The sequence below is a fragment of the Grampus griseus genome (genome assembly GCF_964374135.1).
Source record: "Grampus griseus genome assembly, chromosome: 1".
NCBI classification, from domain to species: domain Eukaryota; kingdom Metazoa; phylum Chordata; class Mammalia; order Artiodactyla; family Delphinidae; genus Grampus; species Grampus griseus.
In genome coordinates, this window is record NC_139017.1 from 108079809 (window position 1) to 108101676 (window position 21868).

At 34.3% G+C, this 21868-nt stretch overlaps 1 protein-coding gene across 1 annotated transcript in view; it reads left to right on the plus strand.

The window, feature by feature from the left end:
* Positions 1-21868, plus strand: part of COL24A1 (collagen type XXIV alpha 1 chain) — a gene marked incomplete at its 5' end in the record, with an annotated part of 394608 nt that overhangs the window by 135567 nt on the left and 237173 nt on the right. Inside the window, one exon of the mRNA XM_082667637.1 lies at positions 20445-20498. Within this exon, the coding sequence (XP_082523763.1) occupies positions 20445-20498 (54 nt within the window). The remainder of the gene's footprint in view (positions 1-20444; positions 20499-21868) is intronic.

Genomic DNA, 21868 nt, shown 5'->3' on the forward strand with positions numbered 1-21868 from the left:
AAAGGTATTAGATGATGCAATTGTAATAGATGAAATAATTTAGGCTTTATAAAACAAGGTTTGAAAATACTACACCTGGACCCTCAACTCCAGAAGGCTATATTCTCTGTTTACAGTGCAATTAAGTTTTAAATTGACAGTGTTAAGAGCAGTAAAATAAACTTTGATAACTTAAAAACATCATGAGAAGAAAAAAATCACAATGGAAATTACAAAATATTTAGAATTAAGTAACAAATCACTATAAAATCTAGTGTTGTACCTAAAGCAGCACCTAGAGGGAAATTCACAGACGTCAGTGCATTTCTCTAAAAAGCAAGGAAGATCAAGAATAAATAAGTTATGCATAGCACAAGTATAGGGACTTGTTTTAAAAGGAAAAAGATGTTGAAAGGTCAAATAGGATAGAGTCTGTGTTCTCTGTAAGTAGGATACTAAATCCCAAGAGTGGGAGAAAGGTGTGCATGCAGAAGGAGGGCGCTTGAAGAGTTCTGTGAGCACTAAGCAGGGAAGGGAACCAGGGACTAGTAACAATTTCTGACTTGTGTTAAAAACTCAGCTGAGACTGAAAAACCTTTTCCCCAAAATACAGCAGCAAAGTTCAGTACAGTTCACTAGAACCGAATTGCAAACTTGAGTCTCAACTTTCTACTGGGCAAAACAATGAAACATGGTCAGTTATATGCTTTTCTTCTCCCTTGGATAAAAACATATCACTTGTACAAAGGAAGGGCAACAATTCATGGTATTGTGTGATTTCCATATCTGAGTATAGATTGCTATCATAATGTCAAAGTACAATCCAGTAAAAGTAATCCTATTAGAGGCCAAAATGATGGTCCTAGATATATACTTCTGTGATAGCTTTTGTTAGTAATTGGGTGATGAAAGGCTTAAGTTAATATCTGGAACGTACAGTGCTTTTGAGATATCTTCTGAATGAGAATTGAGGAGTTAGCCTAGTACCTTGAGCAAATTACTTGGAGTTTTTTTATTGTGAATATTGTGATATATATCTTTAATTTTATCTTTTCCTAAATGGCTTATCAATTGTCCCAGAACCATTTGTTAAGCAATTTGTCTTTGCTTCAGTGATTTTAAGATGCCACCCCTATCATATAGTACATTTCCATGGTTATTGGGTCTATGTCTGGACTTTGTTTTCTGTTTCACTTGAATGGTTGTCTATTCCTGTGCAATTGTCACATTATTTTAATGATAGAACCTTTATGGTATTTTTTAACTTTATTGAGAAATAACTGGGAATAATCGACCAATATAATTGCGTATATAAAAGTGTAAAATGTGATGATTTGATATACCTTGTGGAATTATTACCAAGATCAAGATAACACATCCATCACCTCACATAGTTAATTCTTTTAAATTAAAAAAAAATCTTATTGGGGTATAGTTGATTTACAACGTTCCATTAGTTTCAGGTATACAGCAAAGTGAATCAGTTAATATCTGGAATACATATCTGTTTTACATATAGTAATGTGTATATGTCAATCCCAATCTCCCAGTTTATGCTTCCTCACTTTTCCCCCAGGTAACTATAAGATTGTTTTCTACACCTGTGACTCTATTTCTGTTTTGTAAATAAGTTCATTTGTACCATTTTTTTAGATTCCACATATAAGCAATATCATACGATATTTGTCCTTCTCTGACTTATTGCCCTCAGTATGACAGTCTCTAGGTCCATCCCTGTCACTGCAACTGGCATTATTTTGTTTTTTAATGACTGAGTAATATTCCATTGTATATTTGTACCACATCTTTATCCTTCATCCATATGTAGATGGACATTTAGGTTGCTTCTATGTCCTGGCTATTGTAAATAGTGCTGAAATGAACATTGGGGTGCATGTATGTTTTCGAATTATGGTTTTCTCCAGGTATATGCCCAGAAGTGGGATTGCTGGATCATATGGTAGCTCTATTTTTAGTTTTTGAAGGAACCTCCATACTGTTCTCCATAGTGGTTGTATCAATTTACATTCCAGCCAACAGTGTAGAAGGGTTCCCTTTTCTCTACACCCGCTCCAGCATTTGTTGTTTATAGATTTTTTGCTGATGGCCATTCTGACTGGTGTGAGGTGATACCTCATTGTAGTTTTGATTTGCATTTCTCTAATAACTAGTTATATTGAGCATCTTTTCATATGCTTTTTGGCCATCTGTATGTCTTCTTTGGAGAAATGTCTATTTAGATCTTCCATCCATTTTTTGATTGGGCTGGGGTTTTTTTGTTGTTATTGAGCTGCATGAGCTGTTTGTGTATTTTGGAGATTAATCCCTTCTCAGTTGCTTCATTTGCAAACATTTTCTCCCATTCTGAGGGTTGTCTTTTTGTTTTGTTTATGGTTTCCTTTGCTGTGCAATAAATTTTTGTGGTGAGAATGCTTAAGATCTACTCTTAGCAACCTTCAAGTATATAATACATATTTTTTTTAACTATAGTAATGATGCTGTACATTAGATCCTCAGAACTTACTCTTCTTATAACTGAACATTTGTATCCTTCGACCTCCATCACCCCATTTCCTCACCCCACAGCCCCCGGCAACCACCATTCTATTATCTGTTTCTATAAAATTGACTTTTTTTAGATTCCATATATAAGTAATAACATACAATATTAGTCTTTCTCTGTCTGGCTTATTTCACTTAGCTTAATGCCCTCCAGATTCGTTCATGTTGTTGCAAATGACAAGATTTCATTCCTTTTTGTAGCTGAATAATATTTCACTGTGTTTGTGTGTATTTATCACATTTGTGAGATATATATATGATATATATAGATATGATATAATGATATTCACATTTTCTTTATACATTCCTCTGTCAAAGAACATTTGTTTCCATACCTTGGCTATTGTGAATAATGCTGAATGAACATGGGGGTGCATATATCTTAAAGAGTTAGTGTTTTCATTTTCTTTGGGTAAATACCAAGAATTGGAATTTCTGGATCATATGGTAGTTCTATTTTTAATTTTGGGGGGAACCTTCTTATTGTTTTCCTTAGTGGCTGTACCAATTTATATTACCACCAACAGTGCACACAACTGTTCCCTTTTCCACATTCTTGCCAACACTTGCTATTTCTTGTCTTTTTGATAATAGCTATTTTAACAGATATAAGGTGACATCTCATTGTGGTTTCGATTTGCATTTCCCTGATGATTAGGGTTGCTGAGCATCTTTTCATGTACCTGTTGGCCATCTGTGTGTCTTCTTCGGAAATATGTCTATTCAGATCCTGCCCAATTTTTAACCAGATTGTATTTTTCTGATGTTGAGTTGTACGAGTTCTTTATATATTTTGGATATTAACCCTTTATTAGATATATGGTTTGCAAATATTTTATTAGGTTTGACTTACATCTATGAATTAATTTAGGGAGCAGTGACATTTTTATGATATTGAGTCATCCTCTTAAAGAACAATGGATGTCTTTCATTTGTTCAAATCTGCTTTTGTATTTTTCAGGAATGTTTTAAAGTTTTCCTCATATAGGTTTTTGTACATGTCTCATTAAATTTGTTCCTATTTTTTGTTGCTATTATAAATGGGATTTTTCTCTACCATTGTATTCTCTAACAGGTTTTTGTATGTATATGAAGATTATTGATTTCTGAATGTTAATTTTACATCCTGCTGCTTTAGTGGTTTATTGTCTTTGAGTTATTTTTACCATTGATTTTCTAAAGTTTTCTAGATGTACTCTCATGTAATTTTCAAACTTTTTTTTATCAGTTCCTATACCTCTAATTCAGTTCTCTTGTCTAGTGGCATTGTAATACCTCTAGTACAATGCTGAAGAGTTGGAAGTAGTGTGCATCCTTGTCTTGTTCCTCATTTCAGTGGAAATGCTATAATGATTTCTCATGAAGTAAATGCTAAATTAAAATTAAAATATGCACATATTTTATCATGTTAAGAAATATCATCAATTCCTGAGTTTTTTAAATCAGGAATCATTTTTATAGTTTGTCAAATATATATAGAGAGTCAGATATTTGCTATATTTTCAACATGTATAGAGATAGTTATATATGTCTTTTTAGATATATTTATTGGTATATTATAGTAATGGATTTTCTATTAACTTTTGTATATAATAACTATTTCTATATAATTTCTGTACATTGACTATTTCTATATGACTTTTCTATTGCATTCTTGAAAATATTCTACTTTATCATGGCACATTATTTTCCTAATGTAATACTAATTATACTAATATTCATTAGTACTTCTGCATCAGTATTTCTAAGTGATATTGGTCTGTAATATTCTTTCTTTTGGTACTTCGTCAGGTTTAGATATCAGTGTTATATTTATTTCATCAAAATAAATAGAAAGTCTTCTTAGTTTTTAGTGCTCTGGAATAATTTATGGAATACTGGGATTATCTTACCTGTGAGGCTTTGGTGGAATTTTCCTGTGAAACCGTCTGGAATTGATGCTTTTTTGTGGAGTAGTTTCTTGGTACCTTTCTGTGTTGCTTCTGTGAAAATTAGCCTGCTTAGAATTAAGCTTTTTATCTCTAAAGGGGTTAGCTTTGTTAAAATGTTATTTTCTTAGGAAATTAGCTGTTTCACCTAGGTTTTAAAATTTACTTCCATATAAATCTGCAAAATAGTCTCATGATTTTTAAACTTTGTTTTAAGAATTCTCTCTTGTGTGCTATTTAAAATTTGTTAAATTTTTTATATTTGTGTTTTCTCATTTTTTCTCTTGATTAGGCTTGATTCAGTTTGTCTAGTATGTTAATTTTTTTCTCAAAAAAACCCTGAAATTTTTATTTATTGTCTTCTCTTTTTCTTTTCTTTACATAATTAGTTTCTCTTTGTATCTGCATTATTTTCTTGAGATTCTTTTGGTTTATGTTGTTCTTTTTCTTTTTGAGTTAGGAATTTAATTTATTTTTATTCTTTTATTTTTATTCCTAAAACTATTAAGGGCCATGCCTTTCCCTCTGATCATTGCTTTAAATGTATCCCATGTATTCTGGTATTGAGTATTTTTATTACCATTATTTTTTAGATATTTTGTAATTTCAGCTTGTATCTCCCTCTTAACCCAAGAGTTTTTTAAGAAGGCTTTTTTTTTTTTTTTAAGAAGGCTTTTTAAAATTTCCAAGTGGGAGAGCCTGTTGGTTTTGATTTTGTTAATAATTCCTTGTTTCATTAGACTGTTATCATAAACTGTTCTGTTTTATGGAACTTAGCAATCTGATTTTTTCTTTGTGACCTAATATATGATCCCTTTTTGTGACTGTTCAATATGAACTTGACAAAAAGGTATATTTTTATTATCAGATGTGAAGTTCAGTATATAGTGACTTGCTCTTCCTTATTGATTATGTTCTTTACTTTTTGGCTGTATCTTCACTTATTTTTGGTCTGATTAATCTGTTTTAATGGGATGGACTGTGGCTGTCTACCCAGCTGCTTTGGGGCCACAAATGGTACTTATTTCTCCCTCCTTCACTATCCATTTTAAATTCCCCTCACCCTCAGCTGCCTCCTCAGTAGGTCTTGGTGACTTATCTGGTAGTATAACCTAAACCTTCAAGACTGTAGAGCAGTTCCAAGATGCGTTGATTGTATCACCTGTGTTTCATGTGTATTCCTTCCTGCCTTTTTTGTGTAAAGCAGTCTTTCTTCCTTTTGTTTTTCAGAGTCAGTTAACCATGCCAGTTTGGTGACTCCTCTTTTTGTTTGCTCATATCTTGTCATAAAAAGTCTAAAGTGTCCTGGTAGCAGCTGTAACTTTTAGTTTGTTAGGACCTTTGATGTGCCTCCTGTCAAGAGAGAGCCCCTTTGGGTATCAGGATCTCCAACCCTGAAGAGTCCAAGGTTGTGGAGACAGAACGCACAAAATGTACTGTTATTGGAAGTGATAGCAGATAGGACCACACCTGCTTCTACTTCTTGGTTTGGGACTCATATATCCTTCCTATTAGGGACAAAGCATCATATGGAGGTCTCTGATTTAATAAATACACTGTATCCCAAAGGGTGGTACTCCATCCTTTCATATTGTTTCCTCTGAGCTGGTTCTTCAGTTATAACTTTAGAAGGCAGTTCCAGTGTTCTGTGAGACTGGCTACCTCTAGATGGTGCAAGGTGGATTAAGACCAGTGGATCATATCATGGGCTCACTCTTATACCTCCTTCAGTGTAGGGATACTATGCTTTATGAGGTTCCATGCCTGTGGATCAGGCATTCTGTAATTCCCTAGATAGTGGTGCTAGTTAAACCTCTAAAGAGAGGAAAGGCACACTAAACTAAAATATGTATCTAACTCTGTAAAGATGAACTGCTGATACTGCCAGATTGAAAGGGGCCCACATGAATGTAAATTTTTTAAGTCTCTTTTTTAAAACATAAATTAAAAGGATGCATTTGCCAAATCAGTGACTACACACCATGTAAGGGAAGTCCTTAGTCATCTGCTTTGGTGATAATACTACATCCGACACAGCAGCTGCATTTGGGGCTGTGGTAGTCTACAGTTATCTCCAGAATAAAACTGATTTCTGTATGGGCCAGTCTGACAAATTAAACAGTGCTATGATAGAGACTGCCACCCGTACATATTTTAGATCTTAAATGGTGGCACTAATCTCTGATATGCTCTCCACACACAATGTGATTGGCCGTCATGTAACTGTGAGTGATTGGCTGATCCTTAGAACCAAAGGTCCACCTAACGATAGGAGTATCCCTGCCTTTTTGGCTCCTTTATAGAAAATCCAGTTCTAATTATTCATTTTCAGGAGGTCTTTTAGAGATACCTATTTTATGTTAATCACCAAAACCACAAAACGATGGTGAGTTAGATTAAGTCCTGACTTTAAGGAGCTTATATTCAAGAAATTAATACTAAATTCAGACTATGTCAAAGCCTCCACTGTCTGTCTTTTTCCCAGACATCAAGATTAATTAGGTTTGATAAAATAAAAAATAAAAAATCAGGTCATTCTTTAATAGTCTAGAATCAGTGTAGTTCTCAGAGAAAATTATAAAACAGCCAAAGAATTTCTTTCCTGAGGTCTCTGGTCTCTCCTTTCTATACTCTCTCCCTGTTGGGTATGAGTTCTTGTCTATTTCAAACAACCAGTGTCTCTTTTTCTTTCCGTAATTTACCCTTCTTATCAAAGCCTGTTTTTAGAGAAAGACCTGATAAATATATTTCACTCCCATCAGTAACTGGTTAACAGCTAACTGCAATATAATTCCCTCTCAAGGATATTTACATTTCAACACTAAACAGAAACCTGAAAGTAATGCAGTGAGTCTTGAGTATCATTTAGTGAGCAGGGAAAAATTTGTGGTTGATTAGAAACTTTGATACCCCTTAAATTAATCATATCATACAAGAGGTCACCTACACTACCAATAAGACAGGACAAGACTGGCCAATATTTCTTGCTAGTGCTTTCTAGTTTGGAAATTCAAATCTTCATAAGAGTTAGTAAAAGCAAAGCACTCTGAAGTTTTTGTTGTAAATGCTAAGTTGTTTGCCATTGGCATTGAAGAGAATTGTTCATCATTAAAGACCATTTGAACAAATGTCACTTCAAAGTTATTTTCTTGCTTATTCTAGGTGAATTATTAAATTGCTGTAACAAAGAAGTAAATATACCTGTGCGTTTAGCTCTTCACAGAACTGTAAATATTAGAGGTGTCTCAAGGTAAAACATTATGTACTTTAAAACATAAGATTAAAAATTTTTCCATAATCGTTCTTTGTTTTTAAGAAAAACATATGGAGAATGCTGTACAGGACTCTTTTCTATTCCTTTAAGCATGGTAATATCAATTTTAGCACTAATCACATGCTTCCTCCCAGTTCTGGCAGTAAACCACCTTCAAATGTGGTAGCAGGATAGTTACAATGTTTGTTGATTCAGCCGTTAACCTCCCTGGGCTACAGAGATTGCCAAATAGTTGAATTTTGGATGATGTTCTTGGTAAATGGGACCAGTTGTTTACTGTAAAAATGAGCTGAGACCACTAATCACAGAGATACCAGAAGTGGCCAAGCAGTGGGTCCTCTTTTTCCACCGTGGTGGTCTTCATTAGAGACAAAGACCAAAGTTTATTTGGAGAGTCTGCTCGTTAGTGAAGGCGTGCTTCTAAATGTCCATTTTAGCACTTAAGTGAACTTAACTGGAACGAGGCTGCCTGTGGCCAGCTACATTAGTTGAGTAGATCTTAGTGCTAATTGATTCCCTTCACTTAAACCAGTTACATCTTTGGTATCTTTTATCAACTGAGTTTGGTTGAGTAATTTGGTGTTTTTAGTTGTTACTCAAAAAGTAGTGCTGAAAGAAAACATGTGATTAAATCAGTCAATAAAAAATTGTTTATTGAGTTCCTACAGTGTGCAAGGCTGTGCCTAGTGAACACTGTGGGATATATACAAAAAGAATGTGTTATCCATAATTGGGGGAAATTTACAGCCTGCTTGAGAAAGACAAGATATATGCATATACTTGTTAATAATGGTAACAGCATCATTGAGAATTAAATAAATAGTTATTATAGTTCAGTGTTAGTACAGAGAGTTAACAAGATAGAAGGATTAGGGAAAGGGTCTTGGAAAAGGTGGATCTTGAATTAGATTGTTGATGAATAAAGGGCAGGAAAAGGGGAGAGCAATCCAAGCAGGGTAAATCACGTGAGCAGAGCTAGACATCTAGGTAATATGCTTGGTGGATTTACAGACAGTGAATAAAACTGGCTAGCTGATGCAGATTTCTTGTGTTGGTTTAGAGTGACAGATAAGGTTATAAAAGTAGATTGGTGCCAAATTGCATAAGGCCTTTGATTCTAAGCTATACCAGAGGCACAGTATTCAGTAGCTAGGTAGTCAGGCCTAATACCATAGTCGTATTGTGGAAAAAAATATGGAATCTTCCCCTTCATCTCCCAAGTAAACCAGCCAAAGTTTTATTGATTTGCCTGGTTTCTGTCCATAACAGTCACAAATTTCTATCCTTTCATACTCAGTATAAGTGGCAGTCTCTATAACTGTTATCTGAAAGGGGATGGAATCTTCTGCCAACCTAGGATGAATCTTAGTACTGTTACTGTTAATAATAGTACTTAGTACTTTTGTTACAATGAGGTAGACCTGAGGCTGCTCACCAGATTTAGGAGGAAATCTTTCCATCCAGAGGAGAGTTAGCAACAACTAGGGCAACTGTCTTTGAAGATGCTTCCCGTTCCCAGTACTTGGTCTACAGCCATCTTTCCCAGTTCCTCCTTTTAGCAGGCAATAAAGTGCGGGACGATTTATTGCCTGGTTGACTGCACAATTTGGTCAAATTCACTGCCAATTCCCATTAACTCTCCTCATATCCTGTTATCATCTGGTGAAGCCCTCATACTTCCTCTTACAGAAAGCTATGTCTCCATCAGTATCCCGTCCTCATGACCTGAACCGTCAGGGACTGTGAAGGATCTGAGATTTTATCCTGTTTGCAAGCCAGCAAGTTAGCCTGACAGTTTCAAAGATTCTGGTAGAAGACACAAGACTCCTGGGATAGAGACAAATGATAGTTTATTACTCTCAGCAATAGTAGTTTCTGGAGTGTCAACATTTCTGCACTGACTCACTGAGCTTCAGTTTCCAGAGGGTGATATGAAGAGACCTGGATGACCTTTGCATATACAGTGGGTTGCATTTCTTAAGAAGAACTTGGAGCTTAAGGAAGCTGAATCTTTTATAATGGACAGCTATAAAAAAATAATGGGTTCCAGAAAAAGACATTATTATATGGACAGTAAGTGTTCCTGACTTTTGCTATAGGGGGAGACACTATCTCTATGTTTACTATACAAAATTCCCTGAAAAGAGACTGGTATGAGAAATGGTAAGTACCTCATTTACATAATGTGCAGAAATTCAAGAGACTATGGAGAATTGTCTCCAGCAACATGTTAAGGTAAATGTTGGAGGTATAAAGATGAGTAAGATACATTCATTTTCCTCCATGAGCTCACATTATATTGGAATAAACATGTCCATAATTATAATATAGTGCAATAAGTACTAAACAGCCATGTTAACAGAGTTCTGTAGGAATATAAAGGAACAGCTACTGATTTTGACTAAGAGGAACTATGAAAGGCTTCACAGATCATGATACATTTGAGTTAGTAACAAATTGTATGATGAAGGAACCTCAGGGGTGGAGGGAGTTAAGAAAGACTTCTGAGAAGCATGGTTGCTTGATCAAAGATGAAGACGTAGTAGGGACTTACCAAATGCAAGCAGAGGACAAGGGCATTCCAGAACAGATATATGAGGAAGCTGGGTGTATTTAGAGAACTGCAGACAGTTCAGTGTTTTAGTCAAGTCTGTTTCCATTAAAAATGACAGAAACCTAATTCAAACAGTTTTCAGCCAAAAAATCAGGACTGGCTAATGTAGTCAGGAAGTCCAGCACTGCATGTGCCTAGAGGTTTGGCTAGATACAGGAGCTGGATGAATATAATCAAATTACTCTCATTTTCTAGCCTTATCTCTGTTGGCTTCATTTACAAACATTGTGGAACAGGTGGCTCTTGGCAACTCTAGGCTTATATTGCTCTAAGAGTTAGCAATCTTAGCAAAAAGAAAGCACTCTTCTTTCTCTGTAGCTCCGGCAGAAATTCTAAGGTAGGCTCCAGCCAATCTGACTGGGATTACATGGTCATCTTTAAGTCAATCACAACAGCCATGAAACAGGAATACTGTAATTGGCAGGATTTGGATCACCTAGGGTATAGGTGATCCTATACCCCTAAAAAACTGGGATGGGGACCAGAAGCACATGCACTGCAAACTGGGGAAGAGAGTAGTTCCCCAAACAGATGGTGAGCAGATAAAAAGAAATGCTGTCTACATTTCACATTTTTGGTGCCCAATATCTGTATATACCCTTCTTCGCACTTACACAGGTTTTAAAATGCCTTTGGTAACATAGTGCATGTGGCTACCCACACAGCTGAAAATATACTCTCCCTTCTCCAGAGAAAGATAACCCAGTGTATTGGTCAGTTATTTGTTACAGCTCCAAGGCCAGGTTCTTTGGGTAAGGAGCATTCTCAGTGAGACCCAGATACAGGTCTACATCTCAACTAATCAGTATATGATTTTAGAAAGAAAACAAAATAGCCACACTATTCATTCCATTTGGAAAACGAGAGAATGAGAAACAACATAGAGTGGCCCAGGCCCATAGTTGTGTATTTAAACCAAACGTGGGCGATTGATACATGATAGTTCCTCATAACAATATAAATCAGCTTTTTAAATCACCCAACTTCCCACTCCGTGCCACAAACTTACGCACACTGAAATGAGAATCTGAGGTAAAGAGTCTCTGGAATATATCATACATTCTATGAAACAAGGGAATATCTTCATTCTGTAGTATATGTTCAGTACCAAGAACAATGCCTGACACATGGCAACTTGAAGGAATGACTATATATTCTTAAAGATGCTCATAAGAATTCTAAATGAGTCATGTATATAGACAGTGAGTACCTAAAATGATATTTATCTAAAGGTAAGTATCAAATCACAGTCATGTTATTATCTCCAAAACATTTTGAAATATGAGTTTCACTGATTTTTATCTGGGGACAGGTTTTCTAAGGTTCTTTACGTGGTTGCAAGCTATTGTCTACCAAAAAGCAAGTGGTTATCTAGAACATCCAATACCAACTACCTTTTTGCTTTACAGTTTTATTGAAGTATAATTTATATATAACAAAACTGCCTATATTTAAATTGTACAATTTGATAATTTTAGACATATGTTTAACTTGTGAAACAATCACTGAAATCAAAATAGTGAATTCATCCATCAAACCCCAAAATTTCTTTGCTTACCTTTGTAACCTTTCCTTTCTGTCCTTCATGTTCCTCCCTTCCTCAGTCTACTACTGATCTGCTTTTTGTCACTATAGGTTATCCAAACTTAAGTATCAAATAATGGTCAAAATAAATTATTTTAAAATTATAAGTTTAGTAATAGTTTTCTGTAGATTTCAGTAGAATGAAAGTAGCCTTTGCAATTGACTTTGTAGGTTTTTTTGAGTGACTTCAAATATACTGTGAATACTATTTAAGCAAAGTTTTATTTAGAAGAGAGAGTGTATGCTATGTCATAAAGGATTTTATTGTCTTTTTGGATTTTCTCTGAGCTTTTAGAATGTTACATATAAATGGAATTTAGAGTTCAGCTGTGCTATAGTTATTGCTTAAATATATAGAATTACAAAAGCGGAAATATATAAATAGCAATAATCATTTGCAAAGATTTTTAACAGTATCATAATGAAAAAAAATCTGGTTTTGATGGCTTTTTAGACCTAAAACAGCAAAAGAGAATGAAAGTGAGCCAGATACTTAGATGAATTCTTTATTCTGCATTTATTTTTCCAGAAGCTCATATTTTCTATTTGTGGTTTTTTCAAAAGACAGAACAGTTCCTTAATTTGCAGTTGCACACTGCCCTGGGCTCAAGTTTAGTTTCTATAGTTTACTGGGAAAGTGAATTTATTATTTTTGTCCTTTCAAATATTTTTTTGGCATTAACTTTTGGATAGATTATTCTCACTCAGAAAAGGTCATTTAAATCTTCTTTTATTACTTTCCTACTTGGACTCAGTATATTCCCGACATGGCATGTACTTCCACAAATACTAAAGAACAAAATCTTATGATTGTTTTTTGGATCCATGTCTCAAAACTAAATTCTCTCCTTACAGAACCTCTCTCCCTCTGGATGCATTCATTCTTGTTTGCATATGAAAAATTTGAATCCTATCTATAGAAGCTATACTAGTTGGTTATTTTTTGTTGGGGTGGAGTTGTTTGCTTTTTCAGACAAAGGGTAACTTTTGAAATTGCGTAATTGAAAATATAATTATTCAAATAGAATTTGTTTTTAATTTGTTCATCAATTCAGGCCATCAAATTTTTGTTGAATGTACTTTGAATGTACTGTATGCCCAGCACCAGACAAGGCTTTGCATAACTTTGCCCTTCAGGAATTCATAATTTTTATGTTGCCCTATCTTAAATGGTTTCTTAATTTTATCTTTTCTCAATATGACTATTTTCAAAGGAATATATTCATCTCTACTTTGTTCAGACTTATAAACTACTCAGAAGATAAATTTAAGTCAAATCATATTGTGTTCTTGTGTATTTAATGCGTAGTGTATATAAAAATCAATGAAAAAACTTGAAATTTTTCATGATAGTTAAATGACCTAAATGTCACTCTTATCTATAATAAGAGTATTTAAAGCTATATTATAAAATATCAGAAAAATTTAAATTTCCCCAAATATGTACTTTACTTTTAACCTATTATAATTGAACGTGTTATTACCTCCAAAATAATACAAATTCTGAACTTCACTGATTTCACCTGGGGCTAAGTTCAATGAATAAATTCTACTTTCTCTCTAATGGTCTTCAAATCATTACAAACTGTTACCTACCAAAAAACAAATGATTATCTAAAACACCCAATACCAATTAACTTATTTTTGTATAGTTTTGTACAGGTATAATTGAGGTATATTATAATATAATAAGCTGTATATTTTAAATTGTATAATTTCATAATTTTTCATGTACGTATAACCTGTGAAACCATCACCAAGATCAAGATATAAAAGGTATTTGTCAAACTCAACACTTGTTCATTTTTTGTAATCCCTCATTTTGTTTTTCTGCCCCCACCCTTCCCAGATTACCACCGATCTGCTTTTTGTCACTTTAGGTTAATTTGCATTTTTCTAAAGTTTTATGTAAATGAACTCATATAGTATATACTCTTTTTTGGTCTGGCTTCTTTTACTTAGCATAATGCATTTGAGATTCATCCAGGTTGCCACATCCAGGTTGTTTCATCTTACCAATATACCATAATTAGTTTATTCATTGGATTTATTTATTTGTGGATTATTTATCAGTTTACCATTTTTAACTATCTTTTTAACTGAAAGGACTATATATTTCAAAATAAAACAGACTTACCACTCTTACTAAAGAATTACTAATGTGCTTAATATATACCATAGAGCATCACATATTTATTCTGTTAGGAGCCTCTAGCTTCCAGACTTCTGACAGCTGCCAGAATAAGAATGACAATATTTTAGTTTTATGATTTCTTAGGAAACTAATGGAATCTGCTAGTGCTTTGGTTCCCAGGTTTTGCTTTAAAAATGAATGTGAACTAGACTCAGCCTTTAGTGATTAGAGAATAATAAAATGTTTTCACTGGAAAGGATACTGAATCACTCTTCTCAGTGCAGTAAACAAATGTTAGCAGTCCAAAAACAGAAGACACATTTTTACTTATTATTTTTAAAGCTACTTGAGTTTCCTGCTTCTTAATAAAAATTGGTGATTAAACTATTTCTATTAAGAAGGCACCACATGCAAGATACAAAATCAATATACAAAAAATATCAGTTTTTTCTATACACTAATAATGAACTATCAGAGAACTTAAGAAAACAACCCCATTTATAATTGCACCAAAACAAACAAACAAACAAACAAAAAACCCTAGGAATAAATTTAACCAAGGGGGTGAAAAACCTGTATGTTGAGAACTTACAGTTCTACTGTAAGACAGTACAGACATTGATGAAAGAAATTGAAGGAGACACAAATTAATGGAAAGATATTCCATGTTCGTGGATTGGAAGAATTAATATTGTTAAAATGTCCATACTACCCAAAGCAACCTACAGATTCAGTGCAATCCCTACCACAACTCCAATGGCATTTTTCACAAAAATGGAACAAACGATCCTAAAATTCATATGGAACCACAAATGACCCCAAATAGCTGAAGCAACCTTGAGAAAGAAGAACAAAGCTGGAGGCATCACACTTCCTAGTTTCAAACTATATTACAAAGCTATAGTAATCAAAACAGTATGATATTGCCATAAAAACAGACACATAGATTACTGGAACAGAAGAGAAAGGAAAAAATGACCAGAAATAAATGCATCCACATGTGGTCAGTTGATCTATGACAGAGGAGCCAAGAATATACAGTGATGGAAAGGTCAGTCTCTTCAATAATGGTTTGGGAATATTGGACAGCCACATGCAAAAATATGAAACTTGACCCCCTATATTACACTATACACAAAAAATAAAATGGATTAAAAACTTGAACGTAATACCTGAAACCATAAAACTCATAGAAGACAACATAGGCAGAAAGCTGCTTGACATCGGTCTTGGTGATGATTTTTTTGGATTTGACACAAAAACACAGGCAACAAAAGCTAAAATAAACAAGTAGGACTACATCAAACTAAAAAGGTCCTGCACAGCAAAAGAAACCATCAACAAAGTGAAAAATCAGACTATCAAATGGGAGAAAATATTTGTAAATTAAATATCTGATAAGGGGTTAATATACAGAATATATAAAGAACTCATATAACTCAATAGCAAAAAAAAATCTGATTAAGTATTATTCAGCCTTAAATTATTTGTAATAACCTGGATACACCATGAAGGCATTATGCTAAGTGAAATAAGTCATACAGAGAAAGACAAATGCTACATGATCTCACTTTTATGTAGAATCTAAACTAAAACAAACACAAAAAATCCTCATAGATACAGAGAACAGATTGGCGGTTGCAGGAGGCAGGGGTCAGGTGGGGAAGGTGGGTGAAGTGGGTAAAAGGGGTCAAAGGTGCAGACTTCCAGTTACAAATAATTCATGGGGAGGTAATGCACAGTATGGTAACATAGTTAATAACACTGTATTGTACATTTGAAAGTTTCTAAGAGAGCAGATCTTAAAAGTTATCATCACACACACACAAAATTACAACTAAGCATGGTGATGGATGTTAACTAGATTTATTGTGGTGATCATTTCTTTCTCTCTATATTTATATACAGGCTTTTTACACCTGAAACTAATATGCTTTATGTCAATTATATCTCAATTTTTAAAACAAGCACCGCAAGTCAGACTGCTCATCCTTTTCCTCACTAAGGTGTTATATTTTCAATTGTGATGTGACAACTTAGATAGTGAAGCACATTGTGGGAGAAACCATTTTGACTTTTCAGTGTTTACTAAAGTATTTTAGATGAAAAAAATAAAGCATTTTATCAGATTTTTGTTTTTAATTATTTTTCTGTATAGTTTCATGCCAATGTAGTTTTCTAATGAAAGTTATAGACTCTGAATGGTGTATTTTTAAATCTTTCAATCTCTGAGCTCTCTGAAATTTTGCTGCTTGGCAAGGATGGCCACGTCCTGTCATTTGATTTACATTTTCAACAATGAATTAGTTAAAAAAAACTTTATTTTGTAGACATAGGTTGTCATTAAAATTCAATTGACCCAGTTAACTCTGATTTTTATATTTTAAATTTATTATTTAAAAGGTAAGATCTTTACTTGGTGGTAAACCAGGTACGGAATTTTTTTTTTTTTTTAAAGGGCTTCAAATGCTTGGCTTATTTATTTATTTATTTATTAATTTATGGATGTGTTGTTTATTTATTTATTGTTGTTTATTTATTTATTAATTTATGGCTGTGTTTCTGTGCGAGGGCTTTCTCTAGTTGTGGCAAGCGGGGACCACTCTTCATCGTGGTGTGAGGGCCTCTCACTCTCGTGGCCTCTCTTGTTGCGGAGCACAGGCTCCAGACGCGCAGGCTCAGTAGTTGTGGCTCACGGGCCTAGTTGCTCCGCGTCATGTGGGATCTTCCCAGACCAGGGCTCGAACCCATGTCCCCTGCATTAGCAGGCAGATTCTCAACCACTGCGCCACCAGGGAAGCCCTGGAATTTTTTAAACAATAAAAATATTCCCATTAGCTCTCTGTTATATGCATGGCAGTGCACATACATCAATCCCAGTCTCCCAATTCATCTCACCCCACACTGTGTCCACACGTCTATCTGGGTCTCTATTCCTGCCCTGCAAATAGGTTCATCTGTACCATTTTTCTAAATTCCACATATCTGTGTTAATATACGATATTTGTTTTTCTGACTTACTTCACATTTTATGACAGACTGTAGGTCCACTGCCATGTGTAAAACGGATAGCTAGTGGGAACCTGCTGTATAACGCAGGGAGCTCAGCTTGGTGTTCTGTGGTGACCTCGAGGGGTGGGATTGTGGGTGGGGGTTGGGAGGGAGGTCCAAGAGGGAGGGGATATATGTATACATGTAGCTGATGCACTTCGTTGTGAAGCAGAAACTAACACAACATTGTAAAGCAACTATACCCCAATTTAAAAAAAACAGTTTATTTAAAAAAATATATTCTCTGGCCAAGTTTCAAAGGTATCCTATTTGAGATTTTTTTCTTCCTTTTAATAACTATACTGATGTGCTTCTGAACTTTTAAATAAAGTTTTAATTTTAAAATATTCAACTTACATGGCTATAATATAAGAACAGATTTGCTGACATCTTTTGTCTCTTATTCCCTGGTCTTTGGTACTTTTTGTCTTTTAAATATTCCTTTACTGTAATTTTAATGATTAAGAAGGAGCAGATATTCATGCATATATACTCAATAGTTCATATTTATCCAGAAGCCACCTCATAACGTTTTTCTTACTGTTTATTGAAAATAAAGCACAGACACTAAAAACTATATAAAACAAATGTATATCACAAACAGTTATAAGACAAACACTCTTATAACTACCACACAGGTCAGGAATAGAACTGCCAGTTATCCCCAGAAACTTTTATGGATCCCAACCCAGCCACAAGCCTATCTCTCCTGCAGTAAGTAAGCAGTTCCTCTTTTTCTTTTATGGTTTATCACTCGGGTGTACATCTTTTAAAACTGTAGTTTAGTCTTGTTTGTTTTACTCTTGTGTCTTTTAGTCTACAAGTTCTCCTTCCATTGCCTTTTCCCCACTTTATAATTTAATTGTTGAAGATCCCCAGCCATTTAACCTGTAGAGATTCCTACAGCCTGGATTTTGCTGATTATAGTCTCATGGTGTAGTTAAGCATGTTTCTCCCTCTGTATTTCCTGCAAATTGGTAGCCACATATAGAGGCCTAGCCAAGGTCAGTTTTGCTTGTTTGTTTTTGGCAAGACTATGGGTGATACTGTGTTCTTTCATTAGGAAGCACAAAATGTCTATCATCATTCTGTGATGTTAGTTAACAGTTGTGATTCCTCAACTCCCTACATACATTAGATCATTTAGGGGATTGCAAAATGGAGATATTCTTGTTCTTTCACTTCTTTTTCATTTATTGGCTGGAATACATCCCCTAATCTACTATTTGGTTAGTTGTATTATTGTATGTATAGAAAAGGTAGAATAAATGCTTGATTCTTCACCTTTGTTTACCAGTTTTGGAAATAATGAGTTGGCTTTCTTTCATCTGCTAAATGCGAATAATTTTTTGTTGTATCATTTTGAACTTCTGAATTTAATCATATTTGACGTGTTGCAATCCATTGCAATTTTTGTCCTTACTGAAGTTCATATTGTCCCATTTCTGGCTGGTGAGATCCTCTTCAAGCTCCCAGAGTTCTTTTAACGTGACTCTAGGTTTGATACCTTTTACAGCTTGGTTTCTAGTAGGACAAGGTGTTCCAGGCTCAGCTGGAGAATGGACAGGAATTATGAATTTATCTATGAGCATGCTGTGAACCAGTGGTTGTAAACTGGTATTGAGGGGCCAAAAGTAGCCACCAGCCATGTTGTCCCTTTTTATTGTCAAAAGAAACAAATCATTATTCAAGAGCAAAAAAAATCAATTTTTTTTTAGCATTTACTATGTGCCAGGTGTTGTACTAGTTTCTGGGAATATGGTGGTTAATAAGAGATAAAGCTGCCCTCAGGGAATTTACAATCTGATGAGGAAAACAATACAAGCCAAAACACTATCAAGTAAACTTGTAGGACCCTAGGATGGTGTGAGTCTTAGAAGGGTCCTAACTCAGGGTATTGGAGGTCAAAGAAAGATTTGCAAGTGATATATTATTTAATCTCCTATTTAAAACTTAAGTGTTCCAGGTAAAGAAAGATAAGGGAAAATTACTCAAGGCAGAGAAAGTATAGATGAACCTGATTTCCTTTAGTTAGAAAAGCCATCAGCATGTCTGTATTAAACATATTCTGTTCCAAAACTTCCAGAAATCTGATCCTGTGTCCAGTCTTTCTGTTACCACTGCCTTTTCTCTTGCCAGAAACGACCACAAGTAATATTTTTCTCCACAGAATCCAAGTTTTAAATTGGAGTCATTTCTGTCCTAATCCAGACTGGATAAGTTGGTATCACTTACTGTTGATTTTTTCTTTTTTTCCAAGATGAGTTTTCCAGAATCAACCTTGCTATTCCATCTTACTTGTTGGCATTTTAATTACCATAATATTTACCCCTCCAATGAACTGTCTTTTCTAGCTGACATTCATACTTAATTGCAGCCTTCTTTACTTTTAAAGATATGATTCTTATACTTATCCTACTTTTTATTCCTTTGTCCATGTCAGAAGGAAACACTGAAACAGCTTATCTGTGACAAAATACAAGGAAAACTATAATTATTAGCTTATTATCAATATGGAAACTGATCATGATGAATTTCATTCTAATGTATTATTTCAGTAAGAATATCGATCTAACCATTTTGGAGCAACACTGTTGGCCTTTTCTCAGCACAGATTTTTCTGACACTTTGGTCCATTTCTATTTCTTGAGAAAACTGTTTTAGACTGTTAAAGTATAATTTCTGAAAAGGTAAAATTATGATTTTCAGGCAAATATGAAGTAAACATGGGTCAAAGATTTTATTCAATTTGTTAATTAATGATGGAACCAGTAAGATGTTAATACAAATTCAAAGAACATTGAACTATTTATAGACAATTGAATATGGGAATGTTAGAATAAGATAGTTGAGTTCGATACAAAACTGATTAGTATCCTGTATGTTAAGCTATATATCCTTTGGGGTTATTGTTTTTTTCACCAAACAGAAGAATTAGCATATAGTTAGTTAGTAAACAGTGAGTCTAACAAAGTACATTCCCCTAATCCTTGGGTGGCTCTGTGTCCCATATGACACTGAAAAACCTGTTACATTTTTTTTTTTTTGCCTTTTTTTCAAGTTGTGAATGATTAGAGAATTTTCTTTGGGTCTGAGGATTGTTCATGAATAACTGATGAAGTAAGCTCTGTTTTAGTATACTTAGTAAGTTTTGTATTCCAATGTCAGACAACTGCCTAACGATTAATCTTTAATATTGAAGTTTTGAGGAGAATAAATCATTTTTATTGGACATCAAAGAAAGGCAAAGGGAATTTCTATATGCTTAATAAAGTAATTTGCTATGGAATAAACTCTCTATATTTTTATGTTCCCTAGGGTTTTCCTGGAGATATTGGGATTCCTGGACAAAATGGCCCTGAAGGATCAAAGGTAAGGAAAGAAAAAGAAAAACAGAAGAAGAAAAAAGTATGGTATCTATAGTTTTCTAATGTCAAATCTCAATGAATGGGTAAAAAAATATTTTAGAAATATCAGAACATTTCTGGATATTTTTGAGCTGACTCGGTGCATTTAAAAAACCTTGTACAGCTTGTTTTGAGATAATCAGGAAGTAGTTTGCGTGTCTGGTTGTTCTTTTGGTATCATTTGTTTAGTAGGAGTATGTTTATACAGCCTCTTAGGTTCAGGTCATTGAAAATGATTTTCCTGGTTTGGTCTAGACTTAGATTAGGGTGACAATATTTGCAAAGCGTGTAAATAACTGAAAAAATGATTTCTTATAAGAGGTGAAAAAAATTTAAAAACCCAAAAACCTATAGCCTACACTGAATAGATGAGAGTTTTCTGACCACTAAAACTCTTTAGGGCCTATTAAATATCCACTGATTAAAATAAAAGAAAGCCTATGGTGTTCTGGAATTTATACATAGTACAAACTACCTGCAGAAACCTCATCATTTCTAACTTCCTTTACTGTTGTTGTGTATGTATACTAGAAATTATCCATAGAAAACCTTTAAATACCAAGCTTTGCCAAGCAGGCTGACGTAGAATGAGCATCGTAAACAAATAAAGTATTGTGAATAGACACAGAACAATGAAATAGCCTGAAGTTTGGAGAACTGGCAGGTTATGAAGTATAGCTGCTGTGGAAGGTTATTAGTGTGAGTAGAGAGGAAGTGTTAGGGGATGAAGCTGGAAAGGATATTAATATAGCTATATTTGTTAGTGTACTATCGTGTCAAGTACTACAGTACTGTAGTAAATGTTTTACAGATACCTCATTTAATCTTCACAACATCTTTATGAGGTAGATTTTATCCCCATTTTATAGACAGTTAAGTTATTCCCTCAGTCACATCAGGTGACTTAGTCAGGATTCTCACCCAGACATGATTTCAAAGTCTGAGCTCTTAACCACTTAGTTTGGGGATTAAATTGTGGGGAAGGTTTAAGACCATGTTGAAGAGTTGCTACTTCTACCATGGGCATCATGGAGTAATCAAAGATTTTTAAATAGTAAAGTAATCTAGGTGATTTATGTTTTAAAAAAGATACCTCTTATGTCAGCATGGAGGATGGTTTAACAAGAGAAAAAATGAAGGCAAAGAGATGAGCTAGAAAAAGCTAGAAAAGAAGTTATAAAGATCTGAAGTGAAACGAACATTCATTCAATCAACAAATATTTACTGGCTGCCTCTTATGTGACAGCCATTGTGCTAGACCCTAGGGCTACAGAGATGAAAAGTCCTGCTTCCTACTTTCAGGAAACTTACAATCTAGAGAAATATATGCAGGAA